This window comes from Mollisia scopiformis (assembly GCF_001500285.1).
Source record: "Mollisia scopiformis unplaced genomic scaffold LY89scaffold_17, whole genome shotgun sequence".
NCBI lineage: Eukaryota > Fungi > Ascomycota > Leotiomycetes > Helotiales > Mollisiaceae > Mollisia > Mollisia scopiformis.
This window is the reverse complement of record NW_017263597.1, coordinates 187,330-207,436: the sequence shown is the minus strand read 5'-3', so window position 1 is coordinate 207,436 and position 20,107 is coordinate 187,330. Positions and strand designations below refer to the sequence as shown.

At 48.3% G+C, this 20,107-nt stretch overlaps 6 protein-coding genes across 6 annotated transcripts; 2 read left to right on the top strand and 4 right to left on the bottom strand.

The window, feature by feature from the left end:
- Positions 1–123: 123 nt before the first annotated feature.
- On the bottom strand, positions 124–7,481 carry LY89DRAFT_736250 (uncharacterized protein; the record flags this gene model as incomplete). Its single annotated transcript, XM_018220096.1, has 3 exons — positions 124–2,620; positions 2,670–2,785; positions 2,838–7,481. The coding sequence occupies 3 exons, from the start codon at positions 7,479–7,481 to the stop codon at positions 124–126; spliced, it is 7,257 nt and encodes a 2,418-aa protein (XP_018068558.1).
- A 439-nt stretch (positions 7,482–7,920) lies between these two features.
- On the top strand, positions 7,921–9,744 carry LY89DRAFT_620541 (homoserine O-acetyltransferase). The gene is made up of 3 exons (XM_018210918.1): positions 7,921–8,034; positions 8,092–8,482; positions 8,533–9,744. The coding sequence occupies exons 1-3, from the start codon at positions 7,983–7,985 to the stop codon at positions 9,620–9,622; spliced, it is 1,533 nt and encodes a 510-aa protein (XP_018068557.1). The 5' UTR covers positions 7,921–7,982; the 3' UTR covers positions 9,623–9,744.
- On the bottom strand, positions 9,736–11,374 carry LY89DRAFT_784191 (uncharacterized protein). The gene is made up of 3 exons (XM_018222760.1): positions 11,201–11,374; positions 10,617–11,149; positions 9,736–10,558 (listed from the first exon to the last, which is right to left on the bottom strand). The coding sequence occupies exons 1-3, from the start codon at positions 11,277–11,279 to the stop codon at positions 9,743–9,745; spliced, it is 1,428 nt and encodes a 475-aa protein (XP_018068556.1). The 5' UTR covers positions 11,280–11,374; the 3' UTR covers positions 9,736–9,742.
- Positions 11,375–11,564: 190 nt separating this feature from the next.
- On the bottom strand, positions 11,565–13,220 carry LY89DRAFT_720562 (FAD dependent oxidoreductase). The gene is made up of 3 exons (XM_018218579.1): positions 13,138–13,220; positions 12,522–13,090; positions 11,565–12,476 (listed from the first exon to the last, which is right to left on the bottom strand). The coding sequence occupies exons 1-3, from the start codon at positions 13,148–13,150 to the stop codon at positions 11,607–11,609; spliced, it is 1,452 nt and encodes a 483-aa protein (XP_018068555.1). The 5' UTR covers positions 13,151–13,220; the 3' UTR covers positions 11,565–11,606.
- Positions 13,221–15,776: 2,556 nt separating this feature from the next.
- Positions 15,777–17,271, bottom strand: LY89DRAFT_708647 (uncharacterized protein; the record flags this gene model as incomplete). The annotated part of the gene is made up of 7 exons (XM_018217696.1): positions 15,777–16,121; positions 16,187–16,416; positions 16,572–16,631; positions 16,725–16,824; positions 16,895–16,941; positions 17,027–17,147; positions 17,233–17,271. 7 exons carry the CDS (start codon positions 17,269–17,271, stop codon positions 15,777–15,779), a joined length of 942 nt encoding a protein of 313 aa, XP_018068554.1.
- Positions 17,272–17,592: 321 nt separating this feature from the next.
- Positions 17,593–19,121, top strand: LY89DRAFT_708646 (ATP-dependent rRNA helicase rrp3; the record flags this gene model as incomplete). The annotated part of the gene is made up of 2 exons (XM_018217695.1): positions 17,593–17,697; positions 17,742–19,121. 2 exons carry the CDS (start codon positions 17,593–17,595, stop codon positions 19,017–19,019), a joined length of 1,383 nt encoding a protein of 460 aa, XP_018068553.1. The 3' UTR covers positions 19,020–19,121.
- Positions 19,122–20,107: the final 986 nt, after the last annotated feature.

Sequence of the window (20,107 nt, the reverse complement as noted above, 5' to 3'; positions counted from 1 at the left end):
ATGAAAAAGCGGTATCAGATCTCCATCCATCGTACATAATAAATCAACAATGCTTGTTTGCTTGTATTCCTTCACTCCCACCCCAAATGCATCTAGACGCAGAATCACACCTCCTAGTATCCTCTATCTGCGAGGTCTCTTAGAGTCACGTCCTCGCTCCATGCCTTCGTCGCTGTGTCTCTTGCGTCCACCATCTTCTCTGGTTCCACGAGTGTCACGTCTCTCATCACCTCGAGTCTCTCCTCTCAAATCTCTGCTTCGTCCACTCGGTCCTCTCTCAGAACCACCACGCTCGCCTCCCCAACCTGCTTCATGGGGATCACGAATGTCGTCTCTCTCACGTCCCTCACGACCATCGCGTCTTCCTTCGTTTCGATCACGGTCTCTCTCCCGCTCACGGTCTCGTCCATTGTCTCTACCGCCTGGTCCATCTCTGCCAGAACCCGAATCTCTTGGTGGCGAAGATCTGGGTTGATGTCTCTCCTTGTCAACATCTCCACGTTCTCCTCGAGGACGATCAGTACGATCACGGTATTCGTTCCTCAAACGATCGTCTTCGGGGCCACGCTTAGCATCTCTCTCGCGCACAGGACTTCTCGAGCTTCGGCGACTGTGACGGCCAGAACGCTCTCTACGTCCATTGCGATCTCTATCTCTCTCATCAACGGGGGCAACGCTGCTCGGAATCAGATCGGCACGATCAGAGTTGTTGATAAGATCTCTGCCAACCTCTCTAGCGGGTGGTGGTCCAGGAGGTGGTGGTGGCGGAATCGAAGGAGTTGAAGGACCAGAAATCGGGGTATCAGGTCCGATTCCAGAGCCCATTCGCCCACCACGTCCGCGGGTATTTACGCGATCAGGTCCATGTTGGGCCTGTTGTAGCATGGTGTTGATGCCAGCAAGCTGACGTCTACCTCCTCGAGCTGCACGTTCGGTCGCAGAAGCTGGGCCTGTAGGTGCAGCAAAACCATTCTGTGGAATTGTTGGGCTTGACTGAGACCCCTTGGGCCCGGAAGGAGGACCTGCAGCCGTGACGACAGGGGGGACATGTGGTCTTGCATGATCATTGCCTGCCTGTCTCGGTGGCTGAGGCTTGATCGGAGTTTCGTGGGGGTTAGCGAGTGCTCGCAACCGCTCTGGATGGATCGGAGGTGTAGCAGCCGGGCTTGCAGGTTGAAGTGCTGCGAGGCGATCTGGATGGATGCTGGTAGCAGGTGAAGCGGTAACCGGTGTGTTTGGTGCGGAGGTGCCTGTCGTAGAGGTGGGATCATACTGACCAGATGCTGTGCGTCTCGGGTGACGATTTACTGACGGACCAGTCGGAGGCTGCTTGTCTGGGCTTGGTGGACGAGGAATATCAGCTTGCGCAGGGGCTCTGCCAGTCTGACGAGAAGTAGGAGCGTTGGTAGGGCGATTGCCACGAGAATTTCGATCACGAGGACCTGACGGTATATCAGATACAGGGGCAGGGTTCAGCCGACCAAAGTTTGGATCTGCTTGCTGTCTGGGGTTTGCGTTCAGTCGTCCATGGTCCAGATCCATGTTTCTGGGTAAGGGTTGAGAAGGTTGGAAGGCTGATCTATCATTTGGGGCGGCGCGGTCTCTGTCAGCTGCTCTGTCGCTGCGAGGACCCGCAGGCGGGGGCTGAGAATCATCACCACGGCCGCGTGAGCTCGAGTAAGGTTCTACGGGAAGATTTCGGCCTCCTCTGTCATCTCGTCGAGAATCAAAGTGATCCTTTTCGGAAGGGTGTCTTCGGGGTGACTGAGGTCTCGAGCCTCTATCGCGTGTATCTTCTCTTCCACGTCGAGGTGACTCTGAGCGGCTAACTTCTTTCTCGCCAGAGATTAAAGCAGCTCTCTCGGGATTAATGAGTTCTTGTCTATCAGTATTGACAGGCGGCACTCTTTCGGTGTTTGCTGCAGGTCCACGATCTGAAGACGATCTCGGTGGCGGCATATCGCGGGATAGGCGACCATCATTTGAAGGTCGAGCGCCATTGGTGAATCTATCGTGATTGTCACGACTGGGCTCTCCTGTCCAACGAGGGGGTGGGTCTGGCCGAATGCGCTCACGCTCAGGACCAAGACCTCTATCAGAAGGTCGATTCAAGTCCCTGGGAGCTGGTTCGACACCTCGTCTATCATTACTGGAATACTCTCGGGGTCTGTCTCCTGGTCGGTTGCTAGACCTATCCATTCCTCGAGGATCTGACAGACGTGAGTCTCTGCCGTCTCTTCTCTCGCCATGGCGCGGAGGATGTCTATCCATCAAATCTCGACTCGGGAACGGAGCGTCAGGCCTATTTGGAAGACTTGGGCTTGCTCGGTCAAGTGTAGAATTTCTGGAGTCTGGTCGTGGTGGGATATTGGCATGGGATTGTGGCTGCGTAGAAACGAGCTTTGCCGCATTCTCACGCTTGATCTGCTCTCTTCGATCCAAAATTTCTGACTTTTTCGGCTCGAGTGTCGGGCGGGGGACATCGGCCTTAGGATCAACGGATTTGTTGATGGCGTTGGTGGATGACGTAGCAGTGGGAGCAGAGCCCTTTGCATCATCAACTTCACCATCTTCAACTTCCATGGTATGAGTGACTTTCGGAGTAGCTACACCAACAGAACTAAGATAGTTAGCAAGTTACAGAAGGCATTGTTTATTGGGTGTCTTACCTTGCTCGAGATTGAGGTTTAAACTCTTGGGCAGTGGGCTTTAGAGTAGATTTAGGGACAGCCGCCGGTACAGATTTTGGATTTGTCTGTGCTCCATTGGTTTGCGTTGGTGGGATCTGTACGTCGTTAGCCTTCTTACTCATGAGGTTATGATTTGATGTCACTTACCGCACTGTGGAATGCCTGTACCATAACCCATTTACTCGATGCCAATCTCAATGTGACCAACACTGCGTTTGCCGCTAATGCAAGATCTTCACGTACGCCCTTCTCGCGCTTAGCAATGACCTCTAACTGCTTGATAAAGGCATGGCCCATGAAGTCAACTGCCGGGTAAACGTTGACAACTGTTTTCAAGATTGTGAGAGCATTGCGGACATGCATCCACTCAGTGCCCTCCAAACAATCGCGAATTGCCGAATTCAGGTTCTTGTGCCACATGTAGAGAATGTTGCGGAAGCCTTTCTCACCGTCATGTTCTAGAAAAGCCTTTGGCTTGCCTTCTTCATCCAAAGCTTTCGCAAAGCCAGACAATTTTTGAGTTGCCAGACCCAAAGCTTCCTTCTGATATAATGCAATATCCTCGTGCCATCGAGCTAGGTCTTGAAGTGCAAGGCGAATGAATCGTCCTAGATTTTCGGCCTCTCTGACTGTACAAGTGAAGATGAGAGTCCGGAGACGATTTGTCCTGAAAAAGCGAGCGTAGAGCGAGAGTGTTCGAAAATGGGGGACTCCATTATCATGGAGAAATCTAACCATCTTGAAGCAGTATTCTGCGTCGATTGGGGAGAGGACGAGACGAGGAATCAAACACTTCTCCAAAAGGGTGTCGCTAATATCATCACCCCTGGCGGCTGACAAGAACCAGCTGGCTTTGTCTTTAAGCAGACGCTGTTTTCGCATACTTGCACCACCAACAAGCTTCTTCATTTCCAGAAATACAGCCTCACGAACATCAGAGATGGCCTTTCTCTTAGCCTTCTCCTCTTCTCTCGCATGAGCTGAAGATCGAGACGAGGATGATGAGATTGTGACTTCTTTCTCCTTTTGGATAAGACTCTCAACAGCTAAGTCATAGCTTGGTTGAGGGACGACGAGATCATTAAGCGCAGATGTCCAAAAGGTTGCGTAGAACTCGGGACTGATAGTTTCGAAAGTGCTCTCTGGGAGAATGCTTCTAACAATCCCGATAATAGCGCTCATCGTGTTTCCGGAAGGGACAACCGGTGATTGGGGTGGTTCCGAACCAGATGTTGAGCGAGTAGGTAAATCTTCTTTTACATCTGTCATTGGTGTGTCTTCCTTCGTGATACCATTGATCAAATTGGCGTCCGGCGTGCCATGATCGCCGTTTACCAATGCAGCTTCTTCGCCTCCCATCTTGACATCACCGTCAGCATCTGCAATTTCTTCGGGTGGCGTGAGAGCCTTCACAACTCCATTCGGAGCTGCCTTTGGTGAGTGGGACTTGTTGTATGCCACGCTCACTCGACCAATCATAAATGCAAGCCCTGGCTCTAGACCAAAGTCCTTTAGTAGCTCTGGAATTCCAGGCACGTTCTCGTCAAAGTCTTCGACAGAGAGGTTACTGCGCAGGAAATCAAGGTACTGGGACAAGATGGCCTGGGTATCATCCACCATGGTTGCCAGGAGCTTGATGTGGGCATCCTCGTCGGATATCTTGTAGATAGCGGATTGTCTATGTTGGGCAATCTGAATGAGTAATTCGCCAGCGAGCTTATTATCTGTCAAAGTTCGCAACAGTCGTTTGCCGGTTTTTAAGCATTCGTAGCGCTTGTCCTGAAGTTCCATGAGTGTGAACTTTCTTAATGTCTCGCCTCCAGTCATCGCGATAATAGATAAATCGCCGTAGTCGGTACTTGGAAGCACACCCGCCATTTGAGTGATAAGTTCCTTCAGAATGACTAAGTCCGTGGCATTGACTCGAAAAAGTTGATCATTGACATATTTGAGGACTGGTGAGAGGTTCATAAGGCCGTAGCGTTTGAATACTTTGCCTGAGAAAGTCGACAATGCCAGCAACCACTTGCTTGGAAGCAGAGCGAATTCCGCGTTGGTTCGCTTTCTGTTCTTTCCGCCAAGGGCAACCAAAAGGGACCAGACCAAGACATCAAACCCCAGATCAGAAAAGTATTTAGCACACTCCACAACGACTTCCGTCAAGTTATTGTATGCTTCAATCTGACCCAGAGCCACTTCGAAGACAATTCCTGGTGAAGAATAACTTGCCTTTGCAAGAGTTCGCGCCATGCTCGGAATGTTGTTCTTACTGATACGCTTCATTGTGGCGTTTGTTTCGGCTCTGGTTCGGGTGAAGACTGACATGATTGCTGGCAGTCTGGATGTTGCACCTTGGAACCACTCGCCATAGATTGAGTATCTAACAGAAAGTGGGTAGAATCTGAGGAGGTCCCATATCTCATTGGCGATCTGAGTGTTGCCCTTCGTCACGCTAAGAGCTGGCACAAGTAATCTCTTGAGAAGGCCTTCCCATCTGGTCAGATTTTGCGGGGAGTGGTCATCGGCAAGATTCTTAAGACCAATTCGAGCCAGCTTAGACAGGAGAGCAGCATCTTTTCCAACAGCAGGCCCAACGAAATTGAGGAAAGTATCGCAAAGCGTGAACATGTCATCCACATTTTGACAGACAGGAACATTGTCAGCCCACTCATCCCAGTAGAAGCGGTAAGAAGTGCTTTCATTGGTGTCGAATTTTTCGGGAAAAGGCCACCTCAATTGCTTCTTGGAAGGAACTTCTGTAAGTCGTACTTGGCCCTTGGGCATACCGCTCTGGTCAACATCTGCGACTCTCTTGGTAGTGAAAGCCTTATTGAGAGTCGCTGTAGGTTGGACTGTTCTGTAAACTTGGTCGATGGAGTGGTGTAAGATGCGATTAATGAGATCGACAAGATCGGGGTATGCTTCTGTAAGCCATGGGAATCGACCAAGAATGTACATTGCTTCCGGAATAGCGCCAATTGTCAAGAGACAGGTTAAAAGTTGGACCTTTTGGTCACTTGGCTCGTCAAGTTTGTCTTTGTCCTCAACTTCGGGTGCAAGCTTTGCGGCTGGCTCGGCTTTGGCCGGTGCTGCTTCTCGAGCTCTGGTTGTAGGAACAGAATCATCTGTCAGTGCACCAGCCCTAGTAAGAGCGTTATCGCCTCCACTTCGTGCAGCCTTCTCCTCCTCCGCCAATTTCTTCATCCTAGACTCTCTCAAAGCTGGCATATCTTGGTCCAAGGGCCACAGATGTGGATGAAGATCCCTTAACGAGATAAAGCCAATCTTGATCAACAAAGCCGCCAGGTAGATCAGATTTGCTGGAAGCACATCTTCTTTATCACGAGCCTCAGATGCATAGAATCTTAATTTGAATCCGAGCAACTGAGCTGCAACTCGATTTCCTGATGGTGGTAGGGTTCCAGTAGCTTCAATCCATGCTCGGTCTGCATCGAGATCTGCGTCACCACTGCCTCTCGCCTTCAGGAGTCTCTGCTTTATCTCATCGCCAATGATAGGTGTACTTCCCAGTTCGAAGAACGCATCCAGACCAATCTTCCGAGCTCGGTCCCAAAAGAGAAGGTCTCTCTCTAGGCGCTTATCTTTCGACAATGCTTCATCTTCTTCGGTAGGCATCCATCCAGGAGAACTAGGAAGGGCCCATCTTGGAAGACCTCCATGTCTCATGCTGCTATCCAATTCTCCATTTCTAGGCCACCAGGAGCTGATTCGAAGGAATTTGACGAAAAATCGGAAATGCTTAACGAGTACAGCTGCGAACACGTCGAGTGTAATGTCAAGGACTCTACCAACATCCAAGTCAAATGTGCCGATCAGAGCCTTGACTCTTTCAAACGTCTCCTCAACATATTCCTTCGATGGGGGTTCGCCACCACTCGTAGTGAATAGCTCCGTGACGAGTTTCGAATAACCTTCCGACTCCTCACGTAATAGATTGTAATTGGCTTGTCGGTATAGAAGATTCGTAGCTTGCCGAACGCCAACGCGGATGAAGGTGTCACGAGTTAAGCCAAGATCTTGAAGCATCTTCGCATCAAGCTTTTCTCGCATGGAAGTTGCAGATACACCTGTTGCAAGGCAGAAACTTCGAAGGAGTTGACTGGTCGGAGAGGGATCTTCAGCTTCGTACATGATCGATATTTGGTCCAGGAAAATGGTATGTGGGTCGAAAGAACCACTGGGCTCTGCCTCAGAAAAGAGCTGTGGTCCAAGAATCTCTTTCAAGCAGGAACCAGCATCCAACGCATCAAGTTGACCATCCCAAGTTGCACGGACAATCTCTTGAATCACACAGGAGAGATCCATTGGGTCCTCATCCTGACGTGCCTGCGAGCCTCTTGCAATAACCTCTGTACGACCAGTTGCCTCCCACGCGGCCATTCGTTCTTCGGTGAGGAATTCATAGTAGTATGGTGCTGGCTCTCGCTTCGCAACCGGACTGGGTAGATCGATTGTAGGTGTAGGGGTTTGCGTAGGAGTTGCTGCTGCACTAGAAGGTCGAGGAGGAGGAGACATAGGTCCAGGTGTAGGAGTAGCTCTACCAGCTCCGCTCAGGTTCAGCTTATTAGGATTGTCGCGACCGTCATTTCTTCGTCCTCCGCGGCCACCAGCGCCTCCCTGTCCGCCACGGCTCGATCTTCTTTGTCCTTCACGCATATCTCCTCCTCGATCATGCTGTGCCAGAGCGGCGTTTTGCGGTCGATGAGGGGATGGTCGATTGTCACCGCCATCCACCGATGCGCGGTCGTTTCTCTTGCGTTTGGGTGCCATATGCACTGTGATCTGAGGTAGTTCCTCAATCTCGGCGCATAAGGAATTAAAGGTAAGGTAAGGTTGAAAGCTTGCCAGCGAACGTGATGAAGTGGTGTTCAAGAATCAATGGAAAGAAATTTGCGATGTTGATCGTTGAGTGTCATCAGGTGTTGCTGGTTGACGAAAGATCGCAAGTAAGAAAAATTATTTGTAGGAAGGAACTCTGCCGAGCTGCTCGACGGCTTGGACTTCAACTTCACGAAGCTTTCCATTCACCTTCAAGATAATACGGCGTCCGCTCGCGTCTGCGGCGTTAGCGGCCCAACTTTAATCCGGCAAGTCCATGGGCCACGCTAGCATCAGCCACACAAGGCTGAGAGGCTTTAAACTGCCGAAACAAACTGCGATTTCGGGGCAGAAATCTGACTGGATACTGATGACGTTTTTTCTGGATGAATCATTCCTATCAAAATCATTTTTACAGTCTCAGATGTTTCAAACCACTCTCCAAACAACACGATGACCGATTCTGTGCCCAATGGTACAACAGATGCTTCTGTTGCACGATATGGTCAGTTGTGCCACTAATCCCCCACTCAAAGAAGAATTGGTACTGAATACGTCCAAGAAAGAACGCATCAACAGCCCGAAAACCCTTTCGCAGCCTTGATACCAGATCAGACTATCGCGATTATTCCTTCCTTCACTCTCGAATCGGGCGTAACACTTCACAATGTACCCTTAGCATACAGCACGAGAGGCAAGCTTTCACCAAATCACGATAATGCCATGGTAATTTGCCATGCATTGACTGGCAGTGCGGATGTTAGTGATTGGTGGGGTCCTCTACTTGGAGGTCCAGGACGTGCATTTGATATCTCGAGGTTCTTTGTCATTTGCATGAACAGTCTAGGCAGTCCTTATGGAAGTGCTAGTCCTGTTACATGTAAAGATGGGAACCCGAAGAATGAAAGATACGGCCCCGAATTTCCATTGACGACTATACGAGACGATGTGAAGTATGTATGAGATTGTTCCTTCAAGGTCACAAGCTAACACTTTTTTTTAGCTTTCATAAGCTTCTTCTTGACGATTTGGGTGTACGACAGGTGGCCGCGGTCGTTGGAGGCTCCATGGGCGGCATGCTTGTTTTAGAATGGGCATATTTTGGGAAAGATTATGTCAGGTCAATCGTTCCAATAGCTACTTCAAGCCGACACTCTGCATGGGGAATCAGTTGGGGTGAAGCACAAAGACAAAGCATTTACGCGGATCCAAAGTACGACGATGGATACTACCCCTTTTCGGACCCTCCTTCAACGGGTCTCGGAGCAGCACGCATGTCAGCTCTTCTTACATACAGAAGCCGAAACTCCTTTGAAGCCAGGTTCGGAAGAAACATTCCAGATGCATCAAAGAAACAGACCATTAGCGATAACCAAAATCCTTCCGGAGTTCATCTCGCTATCCATAATGACGGGCACCGTTCAAAGCGTTCTCCACTTTCCAGGCCCGGAAGCACAACGTCTATTCCCCAGAAGAGCCAAAACTCAACCGTTACTACTGGCACCTCAACTCCGGCAAGTAATCCTGCGGATTTTACAGACCCTCAGTTCCATGGTGCTACAAGTGACGCATCACTTACGCCGCCTCCATCCGCCAACGGCAGGAAACCTACGTCGACCTATTTCTCGGCACAATCATACCTCCGCTATCAAGGCGAGAAATTCGTCAAGCGATTCGATGGTAATTGCTACATAGCCATAACACGCAAACTCGATACCCACGATGTCTCACGGTATCGCGTTTCCAATGACTCACAGGACCCCATCGCCGATGCCCTGTCCCAGATTACTCAGCCTACACTTGTTCTTGGCATCGAATCGGATGGCTTATTCACATTCGATGAGCAGAAGGAGCTCGCAGCTGGTATTCCCAACGCAACATTGAAGAAGATTGATAGTCCAGAGGGACACGACGCCTTCTTGTTGCAATTCGAGCAAGTCAATAGACATATTTTGGACTTCCTGACGGATGTGCTACCGGATATCATGGGAGTTCCAGGTAGCGAGGATATAGCTGTAGAGGACGGAGTCGGAGCTGTCACGAAAAATAGCACTTTCGGTGAGGCGGAGGTAGATGATATTACCGCTTGGTGAGGATGCGAAGCATCACCTTGTTTAAAAAAGCCTCCAGATGGAAAGGCCAGGATACCCAATTCAAAGACTTGCAGACCAGACATGCAATGAACAATCGTACTGCACAAAGACTAGTCAATGCTATAACTGTGCTATCTCTTCCCTTCCGATCCGAAGCAATATCCCCAGCCCATCTTCTTCCGGCTCTATCGCATCAAAGTCCCAGACTCTCTCTAACAAACTAGAGACCAGTTTTACACCTCCACACCCACTTTTTTTCTTAATGTTCTCCATTCTCTCCCTAACTACAGTCTCGCAACTTTCCTGCCCCTTTCCTGCAGCCCCAATGATGAGCAACGGCCAAGTGTAATAATCCATATTAAGCGCACATTCAATATATGAGCCCATCTCCCCGATTACACCAGCAGCTTCAGCAACCAAATCCAGAATCTCGCTCTGCTCCCGATTCCCCAGAAGTCTCGCAAGCAGTAGCTCAATAGATAAGACGTACAACCGTACCCCAAGCATAAAATTAGTATCCAGCTCATTTTCCTCACTATCAATGTCACCCATAGACCCCTCTCTCCACTCAAAGAACCTCGATTCCAGCCCCTTCGCTTCTTCCATCTCCACTGATTCTTGAAAACACAACCTCGAAACCTCCACAACCAAGAAATAAAGCTCGGGACTAACGCCCAATAACGGAGATTCCATACTTTTCTCACCAGGAAAAAGTTCTAGATGTTTTGAGACGACATCAGACGAGACATCGCAAGATTCGTGCATAAGCATCGAGATCGCGGATGTGTTGCAGAGGATAGATTCGGCGATCAACCGCTCGAATGAGGGATCTGGGATTAAATCTTGTTTCTTAAAGGAGAGTTGACGGGAATGCAGGAGGTGGGAAGCTGCTTCGAGGTGTTTTTTGATGGAGGGGATGTCGTCGAAGAACCAGATCTGTCGAACTCTGGTCAGATGATTAATTCGGGAGAGAAGAGGGAGGAGTGGAGAGTACCTCAACGAGATAAGCAAGCACCAACACCATAATAAGCCAATCCTCCGTCCCTTTCAGCAACTTCTTCTCCAACTGCTCGCGAGTAGCGGATACAGCTTGAGAATAGTATTCGATCCCCGTAAGGCGATACGCGGGATACAAGCACGAGAGATGGACTGCTGAAACGGCAAGCAAGGCGTGCATAAGACTCGAATGCTGGAGAGCTCCATGAACGAACCAGTCGCTGGTGAGGTATATGGGGTGGACGTGTGAGCGGAACATTAGAGGTTGGAGCGCGGAACGGAAGTAGTCGAAGAGGGTGCGGGCTTTTGGGGCTTGAAGGGTATTCACGCCCCAGTCGTCCCAGATGCATTCGAGGGAGGAGGGGGTTGGAGATGAAGGGTCTGGAGAGGGATCTGCTCTGGTGTCTGGGATTTTATGGTTTGGTTGTGACGATGGGGATTTTGTGCTGGGCCAAATACAGGCGAATCCATTGCGAGAACAGGCAGAACAAATTGGTCTTGATTCGTCACATTTCTTTCTCCTCTCTCGACCTGTGCTTAATTTAAACTTATATTCTCGTTTTTGATGGAGGTTATGCTGACATTTGAAGCATCCCGTCTTTGTCCTGAGCCTTGGTGGCGGCCTTCTCCGGAAGGGAGATGAAGTGGTCACCTCCTGCATTGTTTCGATTAGATAACAGCGTGCATTTCTGATGAGGTTTTTCCTAGACAGGACCCCACCAAGAAGATAAGTGCATCATGCGAAGAACGTTGAAGACGTTGGTGTCAAGATGCAGTAAGCAGATGCGGGATAAAATGTCCTTCGCGGGGCAAAGGTGGGGCAGAAGAGCTACGTTTCGCTAAATCAAGGGGGTCGCTTGGACTTACCGTATTGAGATGGTGGAGGATATCTCTTTGCTCTTGATACACTATCGGGCTTTCTGGAGGTCATTGAGGTTCAAGTATTGCTTCGAGTCGTTCAACAATAGAGCTAAAGTTTTATCTAGACTTAGATACCAAACATAGCCTTCACGCCTTTCTCGCCATTCATCTGACCAAACCTCTCCTCGTTGATGAAATAACTTTCCGGAAACTCATTACCAACATCCTTCCCCAACATCAACCTCGCGAGTGCTTTCCCACAACCCCAACTATTAGGCATCCCATACCCATTAAACCCCGCCGCAATCCATTCTCCATCTCCATTCCTCTCAGTGATAGAACCAGGCAGCTTCCCCACCAACGGTAGTCCATCTGCTGTAAATCCCATCACTCCCGTCCAAGTACTCTTCATCCTGGGGCCATCCTCACTATCTTTTCCCCAGTTCTCCTTTCCGAAGAACACCGGCAACGCACCCGCGAGATGAATCTTATTGTGCACATCTTCCTCATCATCTCTAGGATTTCCAATCGAGTCAAGTCCGTCATCTTTCCCTCGGACTAAACCACCACCATAGAAGAGCTCTCCAGTCTTGCCATTCTGGGTGATGTAGTCCAATCCCACAGTATCCCATAACACACTCCAGGATCTCTCGTTTCCTAGACGAGGAAACAGTTGGCCTGGACGTTGCACGCTCATGTGGCCTCGAACTGGGAACAGCTTTCCCCGTAGTTTAGGAAGAATGTGGCCCGTGTATCCGTTCGTACAGTACGCTACTTGTTTCGTTTTTATTGGTCCACGTGCGGTCATAACTTCGTACTTGTAATCACCAGAGTTGGTGAGCGGCGTGACTGCTGTTGCTGGCGTTTGAGTCTCGATGGTGAAGCGATCGGGGTAGTTTGACAGTAGATGATCGAATATTGAGGTGATCATCCGGTATGGCCAAACTGCTCCTGATAGCTCCACTGCTACTCCTGCAACACCAGACATTTTGAATTCCTACTCTAGTCAACAACATTGGCAACGATGTAGGACAGCACATACCTCGAATCCGGAATCCTTCTTCTCATAAATCTTTATACGTCCTTTGATCTCCGGCCAATCTGTCTCGAGCCTTTCTTTCGTGCCTTTCATACTCTCCACTTTCGCTTCGTCCAATAGCCCACAAACAGCCACGACCCTCCTGATTTCACTGGGTCCCAATAACTCATCTCCAATGTTTTTCAGATCATCGTAGATCATATCATAGTGTGCCAATCTGAATTGACAGATCTTCTTCGCTTCATCTTTCCCAACGTGATCTACCAACTCAGAGTAATCGATTGCCGGATGAGTGGCGATATGACCCCCATTCCGACCTGTTGCTCCAGAGGTGATAGTTCTAGCTTCCAGTAACATGATTTTAATGTTTGAGTCAAGAGCTAGGAGTTCTTTGGCTACAGAGCAGCCGGCGATACCTGATCCAATTATGACAATGTCAGTAAAGCCCGGTAGGTGTTCTGACTGTACATTCTCCAATGCATGGGGCGGTTTCTGCCAGTAAGCTTCCGTTGAATCGGCTCTTGGAGCCCCTGGGTCGGCATTTATACGCTCCAATGTTCTGGCAAGTGCTTCTGTAATCTTGTCAATGGTGCAACGGAAGTGAGCGTGGTGGACATACCCTTTGTTGCCATGTTGTAAGTCACTTGCTCGTAATCCTGGCAGCTGAGCTCAACCCTGGGACAGAAAATTTCAAGAACGCCTAGGAATGAACAAGAGCAGACTCGGAATATTTATAGAAGCGATTGGTAGCGACTGATGGTTACAGTAGCGCAAAACGGCGCAAAGTAATGTTATTGGCTGCAGGAAAGTGGGGTGTGAACTACCATGGCGAGAGCTCAACACAAACATCTTTCAGAACAGGGTCAATAAGTCATTCACAGATCAGCACAATCATAAACATGGCAATAAGTTAAACCAATAACCATGGTCCAGAAAGCAATGAGTGAATGTGCTCCGTGCTTCACCAACGGGCGGCCAATGTTTAAGCTAAACTGAGTGACAATACAAAATAACTAGAAGCACGCGCCAGAACAGGGCTTTAATCACGAGTTTAAAAATTAAATTAAGTCAAATCCAAAGCATTAATCACGAGTTTAAGATTAAATTAAAAATTAAAACTCGTGCATACTAACCAAAATCCCTAGGCGCTACTCCAAGTTCTACTTTCACCTTAAATCCTGGGTGCCACTCCAGTACTCGCCTCAAGTTCTGCTCTCACCTCAACTCCTGGGCGTCACTGGTACTCACCTCACCTCACCTCAAATCCTGGGCCCTACTCCAGTACTCACCTCAAATTCTGCTCTCACCTCCAATCCTGGGTGCCACTCCAGTACTCACCTCAAACTCGAAAGCTGATAAACTCTGATAAATTCTGATAAACAATTTGATGAAGGAGTGAGAGGGTGAGGGGTGAGACTTACATTCTTACTTAGTTGCAGTGTTTAAGGGAGAGAAGGAAAGAAGCAAAGGGAGAGGGCGGAGGGTGGGTATATATAAGTGAGGGGGAGACTAAGTTTTAAACTTTAGCTTAAATCTTAAAAGGGTTGTTGAGCGAGAACTCCAACTTTTGGTGAAACCTTTAGTACGTCATAGCGTGAGGTGACTTGGGTGGGTGGAAATGAGGGTGGAAGGGTGGGAGTGAGAGGTGGAGGGAGAATGAATGAGGATAAGGGAGTAAGGGTTAGGAATAAGGGAAAGAGATGGCAAGGCATTTAAATGTTGGGGAAAGGAATTATGAATTTAGAGGTAAAAATACAATAAAAATCGAGTTTTAAAAAAAGGGATAGAAGGGTCAGAGTTTGAGAGAGTGAACTTGATGAGGTTGATGTTGTGTTAAAGGTTAAAGGTTAAAGGTTAAAGGTTAAACTTAAAGGTTAAACCTATCGCAGTCCAGCATTTTTGACCATTACACCTTACTGAAATAGGAAAATTCGGCCAGATTAGGCAAGGCGCTCACACCCAAAGGTTGTCGCCACAGGGGGAATGTTCATGGTCCGGGTTATAGATTGACAAGCAGTAATCATAGTGTTGAAATAGCAGAGACTGTGCTTCATTTTATATTCGAAGCGCCGCCCAAATTGATTCCCAGTGTATCCTCCCATCACTTGAAAATGAGTCTGTGATTTGTCTCGAGAGAAGATACCAGAAGTTAAAACAAGAAAATATGTAAAAAGCGACGTCATTTAGAGAAGGAAAAGATAAAATCCTCCATGGACCGATGTTCACATTCACACCTCGCAACTTACTGGGAAACGCCCTTCGCTCTCTCCCTTAAACGCATACACCCTTCATCATGAGCAATAAGTCAATCGCTCCCGGCCCTAGAACTATTGCCAACTCTTTTGCAGTTCCATACCAGCTCACACTCTGGCGCTTTGATAAACTTGCCGAGGAAATAATGACAAGAAGCGAGGATTGCGGAGCAACGACTTGACAGGAACTTCGTCTAGCGGACATCGAAGGAACTCGAATGAATCAAAGACACCTTAAGGAATAAAGAAGGCTCTGCCACTGCCAACATCAAGACAATGGCCTGCGAGATCGTTAGTCAAGGTGAGAAAGCTGGGTAACGAGATGTTGGCGATAGCGCTCTGTGAGGAGACAGGGGAGGCTTTTTATGCGATGTGCCATGCCCTAGAACTTGCAATAACGCAATAGCAGTTGTGAGCGGTACATGGGTACAAAGGGCGAAATGGGAGGACAGGCCAATATTCGTTCACCGTTACCTGTAGGCCGGCATATGAACCTTCTGTATCTCGTGCTTTGAAATCTTAGGCCATGAAAATCAGCACTTGCAGGGACGATTTTCTCTCGTTCCATCACCGGATTCTTGATCATATATGCCTGTGCATCTTCAATTGTAAAGAAGCTCTCTTGTACAGAAGGGCATCCAGTCACCCGTGGACCCGTGGATGCCCATTCCCCTTTGACATCCCTGGTATCATTGTATCGTACAGTTTTCCCCAAACCCCCCCTCAACAAAACGCCGCACAATCCTGACTCGCCTCGCCTATGTATTTACCTCCTTTCCCAAACACCCGATCACCTTGGAAGCATGCCCATCTTCATGCAGTGTCTTAAGACTGGTGCAGTTCTACGGGTCGAGCCCTGTTCTTCGGCTTTTCAGATGCTTTCCCGTCGATCCCCTGAGACAAGGAAGCCAGCATCACAAACGTCCTGCCTGCATGAGTTCTTTTGGTTCAATATGTCGCTCGATTCTGGTGATGTGTCCGCAACTCAGGAACCTCCCCTGCCCTTCTAATAACGTTCTTCCTTCTCCCGCCTCTCCTTCCTCGGGTGCTTGATCACGGTGCCTGGCAGATGGTCCTCCTTCCAAAATCGACACACAAAAGCATTACAAACCGGTTCCTTCCCATTCGACCCCATGATAACAGACGGACAATGATGTCCATAAATACAAAACTCCAACTCGCAATCCTGCCCATTCAAGCAAGGATTCAATCTCGCCAGATATGCCATCGCTTTCAAATCTTCCTCGGTAGCTTTATACTGATGCTCGAAACAGCACTCATCCCCTTTAGCACACCGACCTCGTAGATAATGGATATTAGACAATTTGTTGGTAGTGGTTCGTCGTTTGATCTTGTCGAGTACAGCGGCATCGACTGTGATAAAAGATTGAGACCACGGGGGTCAGGGACCCAGACTAGCTTAGCTGGGGCGGGAACTGGTGTGGGTATTTTGACGGTGCCGTTTTTAACTTTGACAGGAGAGGCGATGGGAGGCGGGAGAGGAGCAATAAATGTCACGCCGGCCCATGTGGATGAAGGCATTGGAGAGGAAACTAAACGATTGATGAGTATTTCTGCATGGAATATATTGTCGAAATTTAGTATACGGAGACTGGTTGCTGCGAGTTCGCGGACGGTTGGCGTGCCTTCGATAATTGTGATTCAGCAGCGATCGTCTTGTCTCACTACTTCGTCGAGGAAGGGGCGCAGCTAGCATCGTGAGAAATTCCTAGGAGGATTTGTTTGCAGTTATGGTTAAAGAAAGTCAGTCCAGGTCAGCTAGCTCTCGCAAGTTGTTTACCTTTAATCTTCGAATCAGACCTCTCTTTTCCGTGTCCAACGTCGATGAAATCGAATAAAGCTTCTCCTTGTGTAAATCCTAATGTAAATCCCTCAAATCATCTGGGTTTGCAATCTCGCCGCATAGCTTTCGAGAGTCCCGTAATATTCGCACAAGCTTTGGCCATAAGTTCGATCTCGTCTGCAAGCTCTCTGCAATGTTCGAGAATGGAATTTCGAAGGACGTTGGCTGCTTTGTTTCCTCCTTCGATTCCCTAGTGGATGAGATCTTCGTTGAACTGAGACAAGTTAGCTGATGTCTGTCCCAAGGCTGCAGCTACTCACGATCATACCATCTGAATCGATCAAGACCATTATATAGGATTTCGATTCTGCGAAGATCAGCAGGCAAGGAGCAATCTCAGCAGCCTTGTCGTACCTTTATGGAATCAGAGTCGACGCTGACTTGGCCTACACGCTGTTGTGCCAAATTCAACTGGTGCTGCAAATCCCTTCTAGAGCGCCCAGCATCGTCCAGGTCCAATTGCGCATCCTCCAATTCCTTTACTAGTCTCGCATCCTCATGTCGCAGACCACTCTCCACCCGTTTGCAATATAACAAATAGATCCTAGAGGTGGCACGACGAATTTTCAGCAGCAGACGCATGGTAGCCTGGACCTACCTTTATTAACTCGTCGCCGGTATCTCGTTGCAACTGCATGGCTTGAAATCACTCGACGAAGTCCATGGCCATCGCTGGTAGTTGTGCCATTACACTTCACACCGACAGGAGAACAATGAGCTGAATTTTGAGGGCGTCGCGTGTATTCCGCCAGGAGACGCGAGAGTGGGGTCTAGCGAAGCCTCGCCTCTACCTGTGAGATTAGGTAAGCACGACAAATTTTGCCTGCGACAATCTCTCAGACCTCAACAACCATCTCGATATACACAGATTGTTGTTGGCAAAGCTTCGCAGCCAGCGACTATTCATCGGTCCTCTATCCACTACTGACTACTGCACGATAAGACTGTTCCCAATAGTATGTTGTCGTCGAAGAGAAAGCGCATTCATGATGCTACTGTTTCAACAGAGCATGGACTCTTAAACTCTTCGAACCATGCCGTTACCTTATCCGAATCCGAACCTGTACAACTGAGCCCGCAATATCAGGATAGGCACTTTCTATCGAGAACTCTCCAAAGACTTTTCGAGCTCTAGGAATCCTGGAATCATTATGCGAGGCCTGTGATTCCCTTGGCTACACAACACCTACGCCTATTCAGGCGCAATCTATCCCGATTGCATTACAAGGACGAGATTTAATCGGCCTTGCAGAGACTGGTAGTGGCAAGACTGCAGCCTTTGTGCTGCCGATTTTACAGGCATTGATAAACCAGCCACAGCCTCTACACTCTCTTATCCTTGCGCCCACCCGAGAACTTGCGCAGCAAACCTTGAAAGTCATCGAAGTCTTAGGTACCTTGGTATCTGTCCGGTGTGCATTATTGATCGGGGGACTCGACATGGTCTCACAAGCGATAGTTTTGGGAAAGAAGCCGCATATAGTGGTTGCGACGCCAGGACGTCTGCTTGACCATTTGGAAAATACTAAAGGTTTCTCGCTGCGGCAGTTGAAATATCTGGTTCTGGACGAGGCGGATAGGCTGTTGGATCTTGATTTCGGTCCGATATTAGACAAGGTTCTGAAGATACTACCGAAGAGAACGACATATCTATTCTCTGCAACCATGTCCAGCAAAGTCGAGTCACTACAGCGGGCGTGTTTGTCAGATCCCGTGAGAGTCTCAACATCCACAGAGCGTGAAACAGTCTCGACACTCTCACAGTCATATATGTTTATCCCATGCAAGCACAAAGACACATACTTAATTCATACACTGGACGAGCGAGCAGGACAGATGGCGATCATATTCACCCGTACAGTTAATGAGTGCCAAAGGATTTCGATCTTGCTACGACATCTTGGATTTCCTGCGATACCTCTCCACGGCCAACTCTCACAGAGTGTACGATTAGGAGCATTGAACAAGTTTCGACTGGGGTCTCGAAGTCTGCTCATTGCCACCGACGTAGCAGCTCGGGGACTCGATATACCTTCGGTCGACCTCGTTATCAACCACGATTTGCCCCAGGACAGCAAGACTTATATCCATCGGGTTGGCAGAACCGCTCGTGCTGGTAAATGTGGCATTGCGATTTCCTTTGTTACGCAATATGATGTTGAGTTATGGTTAAGGATAGAAGCGGCATTAGGCAAGAAGTTGAATGAGCAAAAACTAGTGAAAGAAGAGGTCATGGTGTTTGCTGAGCGAGTAGGGGATGCCCAAAGAGCGGCTGCGCGGGAAATGAAGGACCTACACGACAAAAGAGGAAATCCAGGAGCTACTTTGCGGCATAAGAGAAATGGCAAGAGAAGCAGAGATGATATGGATCAGGATGAAGGCTAGGAGTTGATTCGTCAGTGAGTGGGGAATGGATATGCTGCTACTGTATTCGTAACGTTCCTTTATGCATTGATGAGTATAAATGGATTGAATTGCATTTAAATGAGTGACTATCCATATGAAGTACAGATTGAACAATGATCGTATATGTGCCGTAGCACTGGCGGTGTGTTATCCATAGCCTCAGCCTTCTCCTTCAAAACATTCTTTGTCTTGTGCTCCCGAACGATATCCCAGATGACTGACTTGAGGTAAGATCGTATTTCTACCATTCTTATGCTCATCTGCACGCTTTGCACTTGTCCTGGTAGAACATTGCTCGCTTATTGAGGGTCAATAACGCGCATTTAGTGCTACGCTTTTTTAACCATCTCGGCTGTGGTTTGTCCTGCAGGCTGATTGATCGTGTCGCAGGGTTTAAACTTATTCCCTTATGCGTACAAATGAACACAACTTCGTCAGCCTCACACACTGCTTGATAGATATTGTCGTCAGTATTTAATAGTGGCACCGTTTACAAAGCAACAATAATAATCGATAAACATACTTGTACTAGATTTTCTTAATGATGTAGCTTGGTGAATTTGGTAGTACAATTCTTCGAATTTTCGGGGTACAGGAAATGTTATGTAGATGTGAACTTCAATTTTGAGGATCTTGGGAATCTAGATGAATCTATCAGGAAGAATAAGGTAACAACAAAGAAGGAACTCGCTTTTATATATTTATCCCACTTGCGTGCCAACATTGTTACAGCTTGTTCTTATTTAAATGCCAGCGGCAAGCTATGCCTTCAATCACGGACAAACTAAGTGTGAATGGGGAATCAATGGCATTCGCGGATAGCTACAACGCATGGCTCATAGGACCGTCAGCAGAAGCGAATTGTGACAATCTAAAAGCCCGCTTTCTACTGCAAGGGGTTTTTTGTTTGCACAAACACAAACAGGCTGGTAAAGCAGTCAGCTAGCTGATCAGTCGACTGATAAGTGATCAGTTAAAGCCAATCAGTTAGCGATTTTAAATGATATTAGTCTATCAGTTAGCCAAAAGTTCAACTGACAGTTGCTTATAAGTTGGGAGATATCTGA

What these genes read in the sequence shown, in the direction of transcription:
- LY89DRAFT_620541 (XM_018210918.1), top strand. Translation starts at nt 7,983, where the DNA reads ATGACCGATTCTGTGCCCAATGGTACAACAGATGCTTCTGTTGCACGA. An exon ending in TGCTTCTGTTGCACGATATG is followed by an intron (nt 8,035 to 8,091) that starts GTCAGTTGTGCC and finishes AATACGTCCAAG; the next exon opens with AAAGAACGCATCAACAGCCC. An exon ending in ACTATACGAGACGATGTGAA is followed by an intron (nt 8,483 to 8,532) that starts GTATGTATGAGA and finishes ACTTTTTTTTAG; the next exon opens with CTTTCATAAGCTTCTTCTTG.
- LY89DRAFT_784191 (XM_018222760.1), bottom strand. Translation starts at nt 11,279, where the DNA reads ATGCAGGAGGTGACCACTTCATCTCCCTTCCGGAGAAGGCCGCCACCA. An exon ending in AAAGACGGGATGCTTCAAAT is followed by an intron (nt 11,150 to 11,200) that starts GTCAGCATAACC and finishes AATTAAGCACAG; the next exon opens with GTCGAGAGAGGAGAAAGAAA. An exon ending in TGCTTGCTTATCTCGTTGAG is followed by an intron (nt 10,559 to 10,616) that starts GTACTCTCCACT and finishes AGAGTTCGACAG; the next exon opens with ATCTGGTTCTTCGACGACAT.
- LY89DRAFT_720562 (XM_018218579.1), bottom strand. An exon ending in AGAAGGATTCCGGATTCGAG is followed by an intron (nt 12,477 to 12,521) that starts GTATGTGCTGTC and finishes TGACTAGAGTAG; the next exon opens with GAATTCAAAATGTCTGGTGT.